The sequence below is a fragment of the Chiloscyllium plagiosum genome, unplaced genomic scaffold, assembly GCF_037043375.1.
Source record: "Chiloscyllium plagiosum isolate Xiang-an unplaced genomic scaffold, Cpla_swu_hap1 HiC_scaffold_10, whole genome shotgun sequence".
NCBI lineage: Eukaryota > Metazoa > Chordata > Chondrichthyes > Orectolobiformes > Hemiscylliidae > Chiloscyllium > Chiloscyllium plagiosum.
Window position 1 is genome coordinate 80,948,753 of NW_028270148.1, and position 18,098 is coordinate 80,966,850.

Here is an 18,098-nt window from a genome sequence, read left to right on the forward strand (position 1 = left end):
CCAATTTAACATGGCCAATCACCTAATCTGCACATCTTTGGACTGTGGGAGGGAACCCGTGCAGATGTGGGGTGAACTTGCAAACTCTACACAGACAGTCACCCAAGGCTGGAATCGAAACCGGGTCCCTGGTGCTGTGAGGTGCATTTTGTAATTTTCAAATTTGTTGGGATTATTCTAATTATTGCACAGACCTTTCAAACATTCACCTTTGGAAAATAATCAAAAGATATGTATTCTTGAGCTTGCCAAGTAATATTGAAATAATTTAGGATAATGTGCCTTCTCTCGCTGAGAACTGGCTTGAACCAATTAAGAGGGAATATGTTGCATCATTTACACTTCATCTTTGCCTATTCCTTTCAAATAAAAGTGGCAACCATTAATCAATTTGATAGTTGATGAATTGATTGAGTTGTTTTGCTCATTGTGTTGAGTATAAAATCTGCCAACCACATGTAGTCCAGATGTGTGCCAATTTGTGTGAAAGAAGCTGTAATACCACAGGTCTTGGGGTATGTGGATTATGGATGCAGTTGTAATTTTAAAAATGACTAAAAGAGTTGCTTTTCAGCATTAGAGTAGTAGCCATTTATAAAGGTAAGAACGTCCCACCTAGCTCTGATGTTAACATGGGATATAAGACCATAAGACACAGGAGTGGAACTAAGGCCATTCGGCCCATCGAGTCCACTCCGCCGTTCAATCATGGCTGATGGGCATTTCAACTCCACTTACCCGCATTCTCCCCGTAGCCCTTAATTCCTTGTGACATCAAGAATTTATCTATCTCTGCGTTGAAGACATTTAGCGTCCCGGCCTACACTGCACTCTGTGGCAATGAATTCCACAGGCCCACCACTCTCTGGCTGAAGAAACGTCTCCGCATTTCTGTTTTGAATTTCCCCCTCTAATTCTAATATGAGCATCAGAGTTGTATTGGCAGTGTTGAACTGTTTCAGTGAATACTCTCAAATTTCAAATTCTACATTCACTTTCAAAAGTGCTCAATATCTTCTCATTAATTTTATGTTTGAAGGTGGTTGAATTAATATGCTTTATTTTCTCTCTTCACTGTTTGATTTTACTATATTATGCCATTAGATCTGTAATAAAATGCACAAGAAAAAGTATATCCAAATTCACTGAGCTGGTAAATTGTAGCCTTCAAAAGACACTCTCGTTGCAATTGCCATCAACAAATCAGAGCTGCTCTTTGTATCTGACCATTGCATGAGCTGATCTTTACACTGCATGTTCCACATTTACTCAATCATTGTTTAACATGTAAAGGATTTACTGACCCATTGTCTGCTGTCATTCAGGGGCTCCAATAAACGTGGAGAATCTTTTGGAATAAGTCGAATAGGCAGCAAGCTCAAAGGAGTCTTTAAAAGCACAACAATGGAAGGAGCTATGTTGCCTAACTATGGATTGCCAGCAGCAGATGATGATCTTGTGAGTGAAATTGAGCTGTTATGTTGGTAACTGTGTTGGTTAAGCATGGTCTACATAGAAAGCTGGTAGCTTTTAAACTGTCAATCTATTCATTTGGATTAAGCATATGTTGGCATTGTTACAAATGCGACTTGATGTCATACAGGAACAGTATTGTTTTCATATCAGATTTTAGGTTAGAGGTGTAGTCCAGGACAAATATGTAGTCATACTTTAAGGTCTTATATTCTTGGCTGACAGTTAGAGTTAGGTGGTAACCTGGAATGGATATCCAGGATATTATCTTAGGATCCATACTGTGTAGACACAGACCATTTGGTCCAACTAGTCCACACTGACCCTCCACAGAGTATCCCACCCAGACCCATTTTCTTACTCTATTACTCTTCATTTCCTATGACTAATGCATCTAACCAACACATCCCTGAACAGACAGACAGACAGTTAAATGACAAAATCCATCTCAAAGTTGCTGTTATGTTCTTAATTATCTCACCTCATTCTTCTATCTTTTGCACATTTTTTAATGCACTTGATCATATCCATCTCATTTGTACCACATCTGCGTTTCCCAGCGATGTGGGCCCTTCCTTGCCTAGTCCCATTCTTGTGTCAGAATCACCAGCACGTTGGGTGACCATTCAACATATCTAGCCCATGTAAGTTTTCTAGAACAATTCAGTCAACCCCAATCCCTTCCCTTCATTATACTTTGTTTTAAAACAATCTTTGACCTTGCTACCTATTCCCTTCCCTTATTCCAGTAGCACTGCAAGCTCAGGTACCTTACACTAACTAAATATTCGGAAAATCAAAGTCATTGTTGTATGCCTCCATCAGAAGCCACTGAGTCCATCCCACTCCCTGACAATGGTTGAACTGAATTACTTGCAGCCTTGAAGTCCTGTTTAACCCTGAGCTGTTGCCAAACCAGTGTCCTTGCCATCACCAAGACTCTACTTCAACTTCTGTAACATGGGCTGTTAGCTGGTCCTGTCTCAGATCCCATGTTGTTGCAACCCTCATCTGATCTCAACACTACCTTAAATTTTGCCCTCATCTCACCTGGCTCTGTTTGACACCCTCCACCCCTTCTGTCAGATGTGACTCAGTATCAACTGTGTTTGAGTCCAAGGACTGATGTCCCACTCCAGCACTGGGACACAAATTAAGTTAGATACTCCAGTGAGTACTGAGGGATGCTGTATTATTGCCTGAGACTTTTAATCATAGAACATAGAACATAGAACATAGAACATAGAAGAATACAGCGCAGTACAGGCCCTTGGGCCCTCGATGTTGCGCCGATCCAAGCCCACCTAAACTACACTAACCCACTATCCTCCATATACCTATCCAATGCCCTCTTAAATGCCCATAAAGAGGGAGAGTCCACCACTGTTACTGGCAGGGCATTCCATGAACTAACGACTCGCTGAGTGAAGAACCTACCCCTAACATCAGTCCTATATCTACCCCCCCTTAATTTAAAGCTATGCCCCCTTGTAATACCCGACTCAATACGCGGGAAAAGGTTCATACTGTCGACCCTATCTAACCCCCTAATCATCTTGTACACCTCAATCAAGTCACCCCTAAACCTTCTTTTCTCTAGTGAAAACAGCCCCAAGTGCCTCAGTCTTTCCTCATACGATTTTCCTTCCATACCAGGCAACATCCTGGTAAACCTCCTCTGCACCCGTTCCAATGCCTCCACATCCTTCCTATAGTATGGCGACCAAAACTGCACACAATATTCCAGATGCGGCCGTACCAGAGTCTTATACAACTGCATCATGACCTCAGGACTCCGGAACTCAATTCCTCTACCAATAAAAGCCAGTACGCCATATGCCTTCCTCACCGCACTATTTACCTGGGTGGCAACTTTCAGAGATCTGTGTACATGGACACCAAGATCCCTCTGCTCATCCACACTACCAAGTATCCGACCATTAGCCCAGTACCCCATCTTTTTGTTATTCTTCCCAAAGTGAATCACCTCGCACTTAGCTACATTGAATTCCATCTGCCACCTTTCTGCCCAGCTCTGCAGCTTCTCTATATCCTGCTGTAACCTGCCACATGCTTCCTCACTGTCAACAACTCCTCCGACTTTCGTATCATCCGCAAACTTGCTCACCCAACCTTCTAACCCCTCTTCCAGGTCATTTATAAAAATGACAAACAGCAATGGTCCCAAAACAGATCCTTGCGGAACACCGCTAGTGACGGCACTCCATGAAGAAACTTTGCCATCAACTACTACCCTCTGTCTTCTTCCATCCAGCCAATTCCTAATCCAAACCTCCAACTCACCCTCAATGCCATATCTCCGTATTTTCTGCAGTAGCCTACCATGGGGAACCTTATCAAACGCCTTACTAAAATCCATATATACCACATCTACCGCTTTCCCCTCATCAACCTCCTTCGTCACCTTTTCAAAGAATTCAATAAGGTTTGTGAGGCACGACTTGCCCTTCACAAAACCATGCTGACTATCCTTGATCACATTATTCCTATCCAGATGTGCATAAATCCTATCCCTTACAATTCTCTCTAAGACTTTGCCCACAACAGAAGTGAGACTCACCGGCCTATAGTTACTAGGGCTATCCCTACTCCCCTTTTTGAACAAGGGAACCACATTTGCTATCCTCCAGTCTTCTGGGACTACTCCTGTAGACAAAGAGGACATAAAAATCAAGGCCAATGGCTCTGCAATCTCCTCCCTTGCTTCCCAGAGAATCCTAGGATAAATGCCATCAGGCCCAGGGGACTTATCTATTTTCACCTTTTCCAGGATTTCCAACACCTCTTCTCTACATACCTCAAAGCCATCCATTCTACTTATTTGTTCCTCAGTATTCTCATCGACAACAATGCCCTGTTCCTGAGTGAATACTGAAGAAAAGTATTCATTCAGTGTCTCCCCAATCTCTTCCGCCTCCACACGCAACTTCCCACTACTATCCTTGACTGGACCTATTCCTACCCTAGTCATTCTTTTATTCCTAACATACCTATAGAAAGCCTTAGGGTTTTCCCTAATCCTATCTACTAAGGACCTTTCATGTCCCCTCCTTGCTGCTTTTAGCTCTCTCTTCAGGTCCTTCCTGGCTACCCTATAACTCTCAATCGCCCCAATTGAACCTTCACGTCTCATCTTGAGATAGGCCGCCCTCTTCCATTTAACAAGGGATTCCAATTCCTTATTAAACCACGGCTCCCTCGCACGACCCTTTCCTTCCTGCCTGACAGGTACATAATTATCAAGGACACTCAATAGTTGCCCCTTGAACAAGTTCCACATATCATTTACACTCTTGCCTTGGAGTCTACTTTTCCAAGCCACACATCCTAAGTCATGCCTCACCGCATCATAATTTCCCTTACCCCAGCTATAATTCTTGCCCTGTAGTACACACTTATCCCTCTCCATCACGAGTGTAAAAATCACCGAATTATGGTCACTATCCCCAAAGTGCTCACCTACCTCTAATTCTAACACCTGGCCTGGTTCGTTACCCAGAACCAAATCCAGTATGGCCTCACCTCTTGTTGGCCTGTCTACATATTGTGTCAGGAAACTCTCCTGCACACATTGAACAAACACTGACCCATCTAACGAACTTGAGCTATAGCTTTCCCAATCAATATCAGGAAAGTTAAAGTCCCCCATAACAACCACCCTATTACTGTCACTCATCTCCTGAATCACCTTCCCAATCCTTTCTTCAATGATTCTAGGACTATTAGGAGGCCTGTAAAAGACTCCTAACAGGGTGACCTCACCTTTCCTATTCCTAACCTCAGCCCAAACCACCTCAGATGGCAAGTCCTCATCCATCGTCCTTTCCACCGCTGTAATACTATCTTTGACAAGCAATGCCACACCTCCCCCTCTTTTACCCCCACCTCTAAACCTACTAAAACATTTAAATCCCGGAATCAAAGACCAATAAGCTACTGGGTGAATGTGAAAAATTCCTTTCATCTTTTTAATTATTATTTTTCTCTACATCAACATCTCATAAAACATTTACCTGATTGTTTTTATATTGCTGAATGTAAGAGTTAGTTGAGTACACATTGGCTGCTATATTTCATACCATGTCAAGTTTCTTCTGTGAATTTGCTTCCACCCCACCTTGAAAGATTATATTTCAATTCATAACTCCCTGTTAAATTTCAAATATGTGGTGTATGTCTATTTGACTAGTTTTTGCATATTGTCCAAAAGTCTGAACTGAGAAAGGTCATCAAATTGAGAAGTTATAATTTTCTCCTCAGATGTTGCCCATCTGTTGAGTGTTTCTAGTAGTTTCTGGTTTTATTTCAAGTTTCCCGCATCAGTATTTTTCTTTCATCCTCCTGAAAACTTATTATTCTCCACTTCTCTAAGTTTCATCACCTGCAAACAAATCCATGTCCTCAATACATATTAAGGAGCGAGGTTATCCACCCCTGATGACCACGTTTTTGTACTGTCTATAGCCTGAAAAACATTAAGTTTTCTGACTTCTGGCCAATTTTGTTTGTGCTCCCACTTTCCCTTTGAGCAGATGGCACTTTATATTTGCTAATAGGTTTATTATGTGGCACTTATAAATGCCTCTTGAAAGTCAAGGTACACAACATCAAAGATAATCTCAGCAATCCATCCTTCTTAATCAGAGATATGTTTGTCATCCCCAAATCTATGTTGATTTTCTTTTCCCTATTGTTTAAAGTAGATTAATTGCACCATTTTCATGGTTAGTATTGTACCCCGGTTTACCATGGAATTTTGAAATTGTAACAGCATTCTTTAGTAAACAGCATTTTCTAAATGCCAATTAATTCTGTTTTTAAAGGTCCTCAACATGAGGCATACTGGCCTGCAATTATTGGGATTATGTTCTTTTTTTGAACAGAATGTTCCTTCCAATGCTTTAGCAATGCCCCCATATTTAAGGAAGATTGGAAGATATTAGCCAAAGCCCCTCCAATTTTCACCTATGCATCCCTCACCAACTTTTAGATGTATTGATTCTGCACTGTGACTTCTACCTTAAGTACTGCAGGACCTTTTTATTTGTATTGATCCTATGGAGCATTGCCACTTGCAATTTCTACTTTGGCAGTATCTTCCTCAGTGAGCTTTGCAAAATATTTATCCAGCATCACAGCCTTCAATAGAGAATTTTCTTGATATGTTTAGTCACATGAAAACTCCTGCAGACATCATCCTTGAATTGGGAAACAACGCAGATGGAGATTTGTTTACTAAAGACCTTTAGGTTCCCTATTAAATTAGCTGCTGTTTTGCCTAGTCAAATGTTTGATCCTGAAACATCTGAGTCTTCAAGATTATTCTGTGGTTCAGGGAGTGATAACTTTTTCTGTTCGGGTTGATCTAGGGTTGTTAAGGGTGGCACGGTGGCTCAGCAGTTAGCACTGCTGCCTCACAGCGCCAGGGACCCGGGTTCGATTCCCACCTTGGGCGACTGTGTGGAGTTTGCACATTTTCCCAGTGTCTGCGTGGGTTTCCTCCAGGTGCTCCAGTTTCCTCCCACGATCCAGAGATGTGCAGGTTAGGTGAATTGGCCATGCTAAATTGCCCATAGTGTTAGGTGCATTAGTCAGGGGTAAATATAAGATAGGGGAATGGGTCTGAATGGGTTATTCTTCAGAGGGTTGGTGTGGACTTGTTGATCTGAAGGGTCTGTTTCCATACTGTAGGGAATCTAATCTATTCTCTAATTTTTCCTAACTAATTTGTCCACCATCCTTGGTAGATGTCAAGATTGCAGCCTTTGTGACAATGTAGAAGAGATGCTCAAGATGATTTGGGGTTGTTCTTGTTGAATCAAAGAATGCAAAGAGGAAATTTGCAGGTGTTTGCAGTTATGAATGATGTATATACAGTTAAAATAAATTCCAATTTTCAGTGGCAGCAGAGCCAATGACCAGAGGGGACACATTCAGTGATAAAGGGAAAAGAACAAGAGGAGACATGAAATGCTTTTTTTGTGCATCAGGTTGTAGTCTTGAATGCAGTACTTGAAATGGAGTTAGCAATAGATTAACTAACTTTCAAAAATAAATAGCTTCAATATTGGAAGGAAAGACATGAAGACTTGGGGAAGTGAGTGGTCATATCTTGGGGACAGTTCATATCACAGTGAAGGAAGTGTAGGATGTATTAGAATGTATAAAGGTGGATAAATCTCTTGGTCCTGACCAGATATATCCAAGAACACCGCAAGAGGCTAGAGAAGAAATTGCAGGGGCCCGGGCTGATAAATTTGCATCATCGTTTGCCATGCATGAGGTTCTGGAAGACTGAAGGGTAGTGAATGTTGTGTCCTTGTTCAAGAAGGGCTCAAAAAAAACCTGAGAACAATAGACCAGTAAGCCTACAGTTGTGGTAGGTAGGTTACTTGAGAAGATTCTGAGAGATAAGATATATGTGCATTTGGAAAGACAGGGTTTGATTAGATGTAGTCAGCATGGCTTTGTGCATGACAGACCATGCCTGTCAAATTTGTTTATGTTCTTTGATGAAGTGATTAAGAAGGTTGCCTGAGTGCAGGGCAGTAGATGTAATTGATATGGATTTCAGTAAGGCCTTTGATAAAGTTCAACATGCTAGACTACTCTTGAAGGTTAGATTGCATAAAATCCAGGGGTAGCTAGCAAATTGGATACACAATTAACTTGATGGTAGGAAGCAGAGGGTAATAGTGCATGAATGCTTGTCGGACTGGAGGCCTATGAGTAGTGGACTGCCTCGGGTCAGTGCTGGGCCCATTACTGTTTGTTATCTATATCAATGATTTGGATAAAAATGTACAAGATATGATTAGTAAGTTTGTAGATGATACTAAAATAGGCGGTATTATGGACAGTGAGGAAGGTTATCAGAAATTGCAGCAGGACCTTGATCAGCTGGGGAACTGGGCCAAGAAATGGCAAATGGAGTTTAATACAGATAAGTGTGAGGTCTTGCATTTTGGAAAGTCAAGTCAAGGAAGGAGTTTCATGGTGAAGGAGTGTAGAGGATCAGAGGGACTTGAGTTCAGGTGCACAGTTCTCTGAAAGTGGAGTCACAGGTGGACAGGGCAGTGAAGAAGGCTTTTGGCACACTGTCCCTCATCAGTCAGGGCATTGAGCATAGAAGTTTGGAAGTTATGTTGCTGTTTTGTGAGACGTTGGTGAGGCTGCACTTGGTGAATTGTGTTCAGTTTTGGTCACCTTGCTATTAAACTCTTTTATAAAAAAAAATGCAGAAGAAATTTACAAGGATGTTGCCCAGGACTCAAGGGTCTGAGTTATAGGGAGAGGTTGGACAATCTAGGACTTATTTCTTTAGACCATAGGAGCCTGAGGGGGATCTTATAGAAGTGCATAAGATCATGAGAGGTATGGATAGGGTGAATGCACTCAGTCTTTTTCCCAGAATAGTTTAAGGTTAGGAAGGAAAGAATAAAAGGGAACTTGAGGGGCAACTTTTTTTGATTTGGAATGCATTTGGAATGAGCTGCCAACGGAAGTGTTTGAGGTGGGTACATCAATAGCATTTAAGAGGAATTTGGACAAAGGCATGGGTAGGAAAGGATTAGAAGGATGTGGGCCAAGTGCAAGGAAATGGGGTTAGCATTGATGGTCATTTTGATCGGCATGTGCCAGTTTGGGCCAAAGTGCCTGTCTCTATGCTGTAGGACTGTATGACTAAATGTGGGCACTGGAGAAAGATAAGGAGGATGAATTAATTATATAGTTCCATCAAACAACAGGCATGTGCATAATCGCCCAAATAACATTGTGCTGCATCATTCCATGATTTTGACACAAGTTAAATGCTTTCCATTCATTCTTAATTTTTTAGTATTTTCAAATGGTATAAAGCTGCTAAGTTTGGTGATCCCTCTATATTTCAGCAAATCATCAACAGTCAACTTTGGCAGACTCCGTAATGCTCATTCCAGTTTGGTATTGTTTGCATAGAATTCTGTACAGTTTAGCTTGTGATAGTTACAACTTTGTCAAAACTTGCTGTTTATGGTTAAGCAAGTAATCTAATTGTGCCATTGGGATCTGTAATCAGTTCATGTCTTTGTACTTTATTTTCTTTTGCAATTTTTGTTTCCTAAAGATGTTGACCCTGTAAGAGTATGATTCCAAGAGCACCACCATTTGCCTCATTTGCCACTTTGCTTTGATGCACCCATGCAAATGTATTTGACTTGAAATTCAGCATTGGAAGGCTTCACACTTAGAACGTGACCATTATGTTATTGAACACTTCCAGCAAAAGTATCTAACGTAGCAATGGATATAACTGTTTCCTCTTTCCTCTCCCAGCTTTCAGTCTAGGATATAGGTCACTTCTTGTCTAGAAAATACAATTAGACAACATGCAGTCTTTAGCTATTTGATTGGTGGGGCAGCACTTATATGTTCCAAAAGAGAATCTTATTTGCCTATCTATCTATTTTCCTTTCTTTCCTGTACTTTGCATTTTAGTTTTCCAAAATGTTGCGCACACAAGATGGAACCTGCTGTTCAGTAATGGCTGGTCATCCTAGCGTCTAACACTCATTTTTGTGAAAAATGGCATTTTATGTTAACACTTATTACAGGTTGAAGAAGCAACAGTTGTGTCTGAGGATGATTTAATTGAAGAATTAGCAATCACTCCCAATGCTCATCGTAACCTTTCTGCTTGGAAAATAAGCATTCCATATCTGGACTTCTACTTTGACAGTAAAAAGGAGAAAGTCCCAGTCTTCTGTATTGAAGTAATTCGAAATGAAGAAGGGTCAGGTAAGCTTTGTGTATTTAATTTTCTCATCCTTGCCCCATCCCCTTTCTAAGTATTTCTGTGATGTAATTGTATTGGTTCCAGAGCCCATGTATACCCCACCTATTCTTTCTGATCACCCACATACTGAATTTTATACTCGATGTAAAATCAGTACATTTGATCCAAACGTTTTGTTACATTCTTATTAACAAGGTGCATGAAGTTTGGATCATTTCTCTCTTGCTGTCCTGCCACATCTCTCATTTGATTCCCAATCTGCACTGCTGACCTCTGCTGAGGTGGTGTGAAGGAGCTGCAGTGAGTTAGGGAAGTAAAGACTGAGGTGAAAACTGTTCAATATGCAGGAGGTGCAACAAATTTGATGAATAGGGAAAGTGTGCACTTTCTTCATTTAATCAAAGGCAGCTTTGATATGCCTAGGAGTTTGTATGCATTGTTCATGCTGCTGATGTCATTGAAAGCAACACATGGCTTTCCACAGAATGAAAAGGCCCAATATATCTTCAGCAAACTGGAGTTCTGGGGATTTCAGTACAACTAAGTATGTCATTCCTTAGCAGATGTGAGGCAACATGATGGGAATCAAATCCTGGCTTAGTTAAAGATCCAACCATGCATGATTAACCAATGTCTGTGATCTATATGGACAAATTGAAACCTTGTTGCCACAAGTTAAGGTAACTCAATCCAAAAATGGAAGTTCTTGCCTTTTCTGGCTGTGGTTAATTAAATAAAATTTGTTATTAAATCTAAGAAAAAAGGGTGCATTACTTAACCCTAGTTGGATAAGATATTAAATATAAATAGCTTTTAATGCTATGTGAATCTCCATATTGAGATAGGGAGATTGGCATGCATACATATTTAGGGTAGCACGGGGAAAGTTAGACCAGGAGGTAAATTATGAAAATATTTGGAGAATGAATTCTGTAGACTAGATGCATAGCAATGGGAGAAAGAAGTGAACCATTGTTTGACAAATAGAGTTGATGGATCTTGGTTTCATGTCCTGTTGAAATGTTTTGAAATTGTGTTCTTAAGCCGTTGTTGGCTCAGTGCTATTGAATCGCTGTATTGGAATGATGGCTGTTACTTCTGATGGGATTTTATTTGTTCTTGGCATGTGAGAGAATCTCAAAGCTTGGATAGAGGGTACGCATGAGATATGAATGCTGCTACCACTGTAGGTGCATTGGGACAGACCATTTCAGTGTGCTTTACTGAGGTTTAAGTTGGTAACCCATCAAATAGCTTTCCATTTCTCACCTATCTGGTTCATATTGATTGCTGAGTTATTGGGGAAACCTGCATTTCATGTTTTGAGTTGCACACAGATCTTGTGAAGAATGAGGCAGATCATATTCTGCTCTTAATTTCAAGGAGATCACTATATTTCTTAAAGAATGTTATTCTATGTAGAATAACCCATATGTGATGTAAATTGCAAAACCATTTTTATTTATGAAGTTCCATTTCTTTTCAAATGGCTTGCATCAAAATTGAATATTAGTCAAGTCCTTATGAGTGGAACTTGGCAGATCTTGTTCTCATGAGTAGGTGAGGGTTCTTAATTGCACCATTAGTCTGCAAACAAAGCTATTCATTGTGCAGGAAGCTGAACTAATCCAAGCCTAATAGATTGTTTTGTTTAGCATGTTTCAGAAACTAAGTTTATAAGGTTTTGTACTTAAGTAAAATGGAAAAACGCATGGAGTCAGGTGACCTGCTCTGAATTTTGCCTGATGACAAAGTTGATAAGCTTCATTGCTATGGTGACAAAGAAAGCCAAGCCAAGAGACTTGCTAAGAAGGTTCAAGCTATTCACTTTCACCAACAATGGCAACAGTATTGATACTGACTCTGAATTGACTCAGTTACCAAGTCTCTCATGGAGGTGTTATAAATTCAGGTTTTACAAATAAACAGTTTAATGTATAACTATTTAATTCCAAGGTAGAATGGAGTTGGAGGTTGAAAGGGTAGCTAAGTGGCATTTCTACGTGGATGCAAGGTCCATGTGATTTAGATTCAAAGTTATTTGTACCAAAATATATCATCATGACAGAGATAATAAAAGGTACTATTCTAACCAGTGTGCAGGACCAGAGCAGCTTGTGTGTGTATGTACATGGTATTAAAGGTGGCAGGATAGGTAGCAAGAGGTGCTAATAAAGCAAACAATATTCTAGGCTTCATTGGCTGGGGCGTAGAATCCAAGAGCAGGGAAGCTCATGCTGAGCTTGTGTAGAACACTGGTTATACTGTATCTGGCATATTGTGTACAGATCTAGGTCTCTTACTTTAGGAAAGAGGCAAATGCATTGGAGAGAATTCAGTAAAGGTTTATAAGAATGATTCCAAGAATGAGAAACTTTAGTTGAGGATAGATAGGAGAAGTTAGGACTATTTTCCTTTAAGGGGAGGAGGTCATGACAAGATCTGACTGAAGTTTTCAAAATCATGAGAGGTCTGGATAGAGAAATAGGTGGACAGAAGCTGTTCCTGCTCCTAAAAGGCTAGAGAACTGGAGGGCAAAGATATCGTGTTTAGCCAACAAAGCAAATGTGAGGTGAGAAAACTCTTTTTATGCAGCGAATTGTCCAGAATGCATTTCTTGGAAGTGTGGTGGAGGCAGGTTCAATTAGACATTCAGGAAGGTTTTAGACTTTTAAATAGAAATGATCATGTTGTACAAGGTTAGGGGAAAAAGCAGGAGACTGCCATCAAGTCACAGTGCTTAGAGCTGGTGCAGACATATGCACCAAATGGTCATCTCTTGCATAGTAACAATTCTCTGAAGCCAGCCTGTATGGATGTGAGAGAGAGCAGAGAAGCAGAAAAAATGCTGACTGTATTGTTCATGCAGAATGTGGGTGGAAGTTCATGCTCAGATTGGAGATCCTAAAATTAAGGAGAATCTGAACAAAGCTGTAAGCCTTGCTAGACTTTATCCTGAGGGAAGAATGTACAGGGTAGTCTTCACAATAAAAATTGCTCCTGGATTAGAAACTACCCAGACTGGGAAAGGAAACAGGCTATTGGCAGCAAAGAATATTTTTGGACTAGGTCTGGGAGAATAAAATGGTCACAAGAGACAAAGTAGACATTAAAGTATCAGAAGTATCAGAAAATGTGGACTTGAAGCTACTGCCATTTACAAATTTGTTCATGTTTTGTATGTTTTCTGACTCAAAACATGGGAATGCTGCCAAGATTCTGGTCACTTGTCTTACTGAAGAGGCTATGATTACCTGGGATAATTCTCTAATCTGACCTCTGTGTCAAATTCAACAGTGAAATACTTGAAATATAATATGTTAAAACTAATTTTAAATTATACATTCCTAATTCTAAGCAATTAAGATACACTTCCCTGTTGTGTATTATTTTAAGATGGTTTGTCTTAATACAGTTTAATCTTTTGTTAGTTGGACCTCCATCCAATTAAAGTAATTGTTCCATATTATTATTCACTATGAGGTGTAATCTCAAATTGAGAACATTTGAAACCAGCATAAATATTGTGTTTATGGTGAGGAGAAAAATAGCATTTAATAATGACACCTTTCAAATAATAGTACAGAAACAGGATTAAAACAGAGTTGCGACAGAGTTCCAACTTGTAGAACACAGAACATTACAGCGCAGTACGGATCCTTCATTCCTCAATGTTGTGCCAACCTGTGGAACCAGTCTCAAGCCCATCTAACTTAGACTATTCCATTTTCGTCCACATATTTATCCAATGACCATTTAAATGCCTTTGAAGTTGGCAAGTCTACTACTATTGCAGGCAGTTCCATGCCCCTACTACTCTGAGTAAAGAGACTACCTCTGATATTTGTCCTATATCTATCACTCCTCCGTTTAAAGCAATGTCCCCTCGTGCTAGCCACCACCATCTGAGGAAAAAGGCTCTCACTCTCCACCCTATCTAATCCTCTGATCATCTTACATGTCTCAATAAAGTCACCTCTTAAACATCCCTCTAACAAAAACAGCCTCAAGAACCTCAGCCTTTCCTCATAAGACCTTCCCTCCACACCAGGCAACTTTTTAAAATTAGATTACAGTGTGGAAACAGGCCCTTCGGCCCAACAAGTCCACACCGACCCGCCGAAGCACAACCCATCCATACCCCTAAATTTACTCCTTACCTAACACTACGGGCAATTTAGCATGGCCAATTCACCTGTACATCTATGGGAGGAAACCGGAGCACCCGGAGGAGAACGGGGAGAACGTGCAAACTCCACACAGTCAGTCACCTGAGGCGGGAATTGAACCTGGGCCTCTGGCGCTGTGAGGCAGCAGTGCTAATCACTGTGCCACCGTGCCGTCCGATTCTTAGTAAATCTCCTCTGCACCTTTTCCAAAGCTTCCACATTCTTCCTATAATGCGGTGACCAGGACTACACAATACTCTAAGTGTGGCTGCACCAGAGTTTTGTACAGCTGCAACATGGCCTCATAGCTCGGAAACTCAATCCCTTTACCAATAAAAGCTAACACACTGTGCGCCTTCTTAACAACCCTATCAACTTGGGTGGCAACTTTCAGAGATCTATGAACACTCAGCTCATCTATAGTACCAAGAATCTTACCATTAGCCAAGTAAATTGTATTCCTCTTACTCCTCCTAAAGCAAATCACCTCACGCTTTTCCACATTAAACTCCACTTGCCACCTCTCAGCCCAGCTCTGCAGCTTATCTATGTCCCTCTGTAATCTGCAACATTCCTTTGGCACTATCCACAACTCCACCGACCTGGCTGTCATCTGAAAATTTACCAACTCTACCTTCTATGCTCTCATCCAGGTCATTTATAAAAATGACAAACAGCCGTGGCCCCAAAACAGATCCTTGCGGTACATCACTAGCAACTGAATTCCAGAATGAACATTTCCCAACAACCATCACCCTCTGTTGTCTTACAGCTAGCCAATTTCTGATCCAAACTGCAAAATCACCCTCCATCCCATGCCTCAGTATTTTCTGCAATAGCCTACCTTGGGAAACCTTGTCAACGCCTTACTGAAATCCATGTACACCACATCAACTGCATTACCCTCATCCAGCTGTTGGTCAACTCAATAAGGTTTGTAAGGCACAATCTACCCTTTACAAAACTGTATCAATCCCAAATCAAATTCTTCCTTTCTAGATGATTATAAATCGTATCTCTTTTATCCCTTTCCAACACTTTACAACCAAACTAAGGCTCACTGGTCTGTAATTACCAGGGTTGTCTTCACTCTCCTTGAACAAGGGGACAACTTTTGCTATCCTCCAGTCTTCTGGCACTATTTATGTAGACAATGACGACATAAAGATCAAAGTCAAAGGCTCTGCAATCTCCTCTAGCTTCCCAGAGAATCCAAGGATAAATTCCATTTGATCCAGGGAACCTATCTATTTTCACACTTCTCAGAATTGCTAACACCTCCCTGTGAACCTCAATCCCCTCTAGTCCAATAGCTTGTCTCTTTGTATTCTCCTCTATAGCATTGTATTTTTCCAGTGTGAATACTGGCGAAAGATATTGTCGAAAATTACTTTGTTTAGGGTTCTATTGCTGGTGCAACCACCTTTTGCAATACTATACACAACCATAAAATATAAGTGCGAGAAATATCAATACAGTTTTTATAATCTTTGATCACCTGTTTTTTTCCTGGTGGTGATGATGCATACCGACCCTCCTTCACCTAGTACTGATAATTGATTCCCACTGCTGGGAAAGTCAGAACAAGGGAGTATAATCTTAAAATTGTCTCCTCTGTTTCCTTCTCCCTCCCCTTCCCCATCCCGACATTGCTACCAAATTCATTAGTTCAGTTAACCTTGGACTGAAATGTTAACTTTTTCTTTTTTGCTCCCATTATAAAAATTAATTTTTAGTAACAAAATCCAAATTTTAACAAACATGTTTAGTCACTGTCAAAGCATAATGTAACTGATGTACTACTTTGAAAAAGTATGGGATGCTGACATCTGAGCTTTCATTTTTGCTATCATGTCTTCAACATTTCATTAAGCTGACATGATAGTTGCTAAAAACTGTAAATACCCTGCCATCTAGTTGAGTTGAATCTGTATTGCTGGACAGACTTTCCTTTGTTTTCATCATTTAGTGAGCATCGTTTGTTACGTCATGAATACTTTTTGTACTGTCCTAAATTTTTCTTAGTCTTCAACATTTTAACAGTACAACTGTAGCTATTCCTCATAGTGTGTTTAATCATAGCAACAATAATTATTTTAGTTATTACGTTACATGTAACTGATTTCCTTTAATGTTTCTACAGTCTTTTCCAATTGATTTTGCTCTGCTTTTCAGAAGGACGTGAAAATGAAAACTGCTTTGTTTACCGAAGATATTTTGAATTTTACGTCCTTGAATCGAAGCTTACCGAGTTTCATGGTAAAGTGGTGAACAAAATATACTATGTCCAGTGAATCAGTTTACGTCATGAATTTAAAACAAGAGTATTTACTTCTGAGTACAGGCCAATTTGTGACTGTGAAACTAGTTTCACGTTTACATCCATTTTTTGAGATGGTGAGATATGTATTTTGTTAAATGTATGCAGGATTCTCGTCTTGAATTTACAGTCGAGTACTGCCACACAGTGTTTTAACTCTTACATCGAGCAAAGAAACTGCGAGTCGACTCTTAATAAGCAATCCTATTTATTTAACACAATTAATGCTATAACCATAAAATACATAGAAACCAACAATTTACACTATAAATCTAATCAACTATCTTGTGCTTTAACGTAACTCTGGATGATCAGATACTACCACACAGATTTTGGTCATGAACCACATAGTAGTGATTGTCTGGTTATCTTCTCCTGGTGTTTCTAGGGATGTCTTCTCTTCACAGTGGTTCGTCACGAGTTACTGCTCCTGAGGATGTTGTCATGGCAATTTGTATATTTAGTAGTTGTTCCAGCCCTTTTGGGAGAGATTGGACCCAACCAGGCATTGACATGTCGATGACAGGGTGGTCCTTGGACATCCATTCCTGGAGGTGTTAGGTGCACATAAGTCAGGTAGTCCTTTCCAAATAAGAGTGTGAGGCACCCCTGTGACTGGCAAACAACTTGTTTCCAATTGTCCTGGGATGGCATTCAGGTTGATTCTATTTAATACAAATTTAAGTGCGTATTGTATTGTCTTGAGTTGCTGGTTAATTGCATACTCTGTCAGTCTGTGAAGCTGCAATCTGTCTGGATTCTGCAGCATGTTTACAAGGTGACTGATTTGGTCTCCATTTCCCAGTGTGCCTCATTTATTGTCCATTTTCATAAATCCATCATTTTGAGCGGCCCATCCAGCCACAGTTCCTCTTCTTGATCCTGAACACGAAGCATGATGGATCACATGATCACAGATCAATTTCATGCGGTGACTACATTATCATTCAGGCTCAAGCAAAGCACAACATATACTTAAACAGCTAAACTCTCGCAGCTAGCATACTTGAAAATCATACCTAACTAAGATCAAGCAAATTTCATCAAACTATATCTAAATGGAATATCAAACTTCGGACTTAACTGCTAATCAAGCAAATATTGTAAATTAGAATAAGTAAAGGTATTGGAGAAACAAACCCATTCACAAAAAATTCATAACGAGAAACGGAAAAGTAAAACAAACTTTATAAAACCGGAGTGAACAGTGATCAAGTAAGGTTTGCTGAGTACAAATGAGCCAGTAGTGGTAGATTCAAATAAATAGATATAAAAATAAATTCATAGCAAAAACAAGCATTATAAAACTGGGGAATATTTCATCCAAACAATAGGATAG

At 40.1% G+C, this 18,098-nt stretch overlaps 1 protein-coding gene across 5 annotated transcripts in view; it reads left to right on the forward strand.

Annotated features, from left to right (window-relative positions):
• Nucleotides 1–18,098, forward strand: part of snx14 (sorting nexin 14) — a 233,237-nt gene that overhangs the window by 124,261 nt on the left and 90,878 nt on the right. For 4 of the 5 annotated variants that reach the window (XM_043696232.2, XM_043696228.2, XM_043696230.2 and 1 more), the window contains 3 exons: nucleotides 1,326–1,458; nucleotides 10,089–10,272; nucleotides 16,615–16,698. In XM_043696232.2, coding sequence (XP_043552167.2) covers nucleotides 1,326–1,458; nucleotides 10,089–10,272; nucleotides 16,615–16,698 — 401 coding nt within the window. The remainder of the gene's footprint in view (nucleotides 1–1,325; nucleotides 1,459–10,088; nucleotides 10,273–16,614; nucleotides 16,699–18,098) is intronic. The other variant, XM_043696229.2, reaches the window with a different exon arrangement.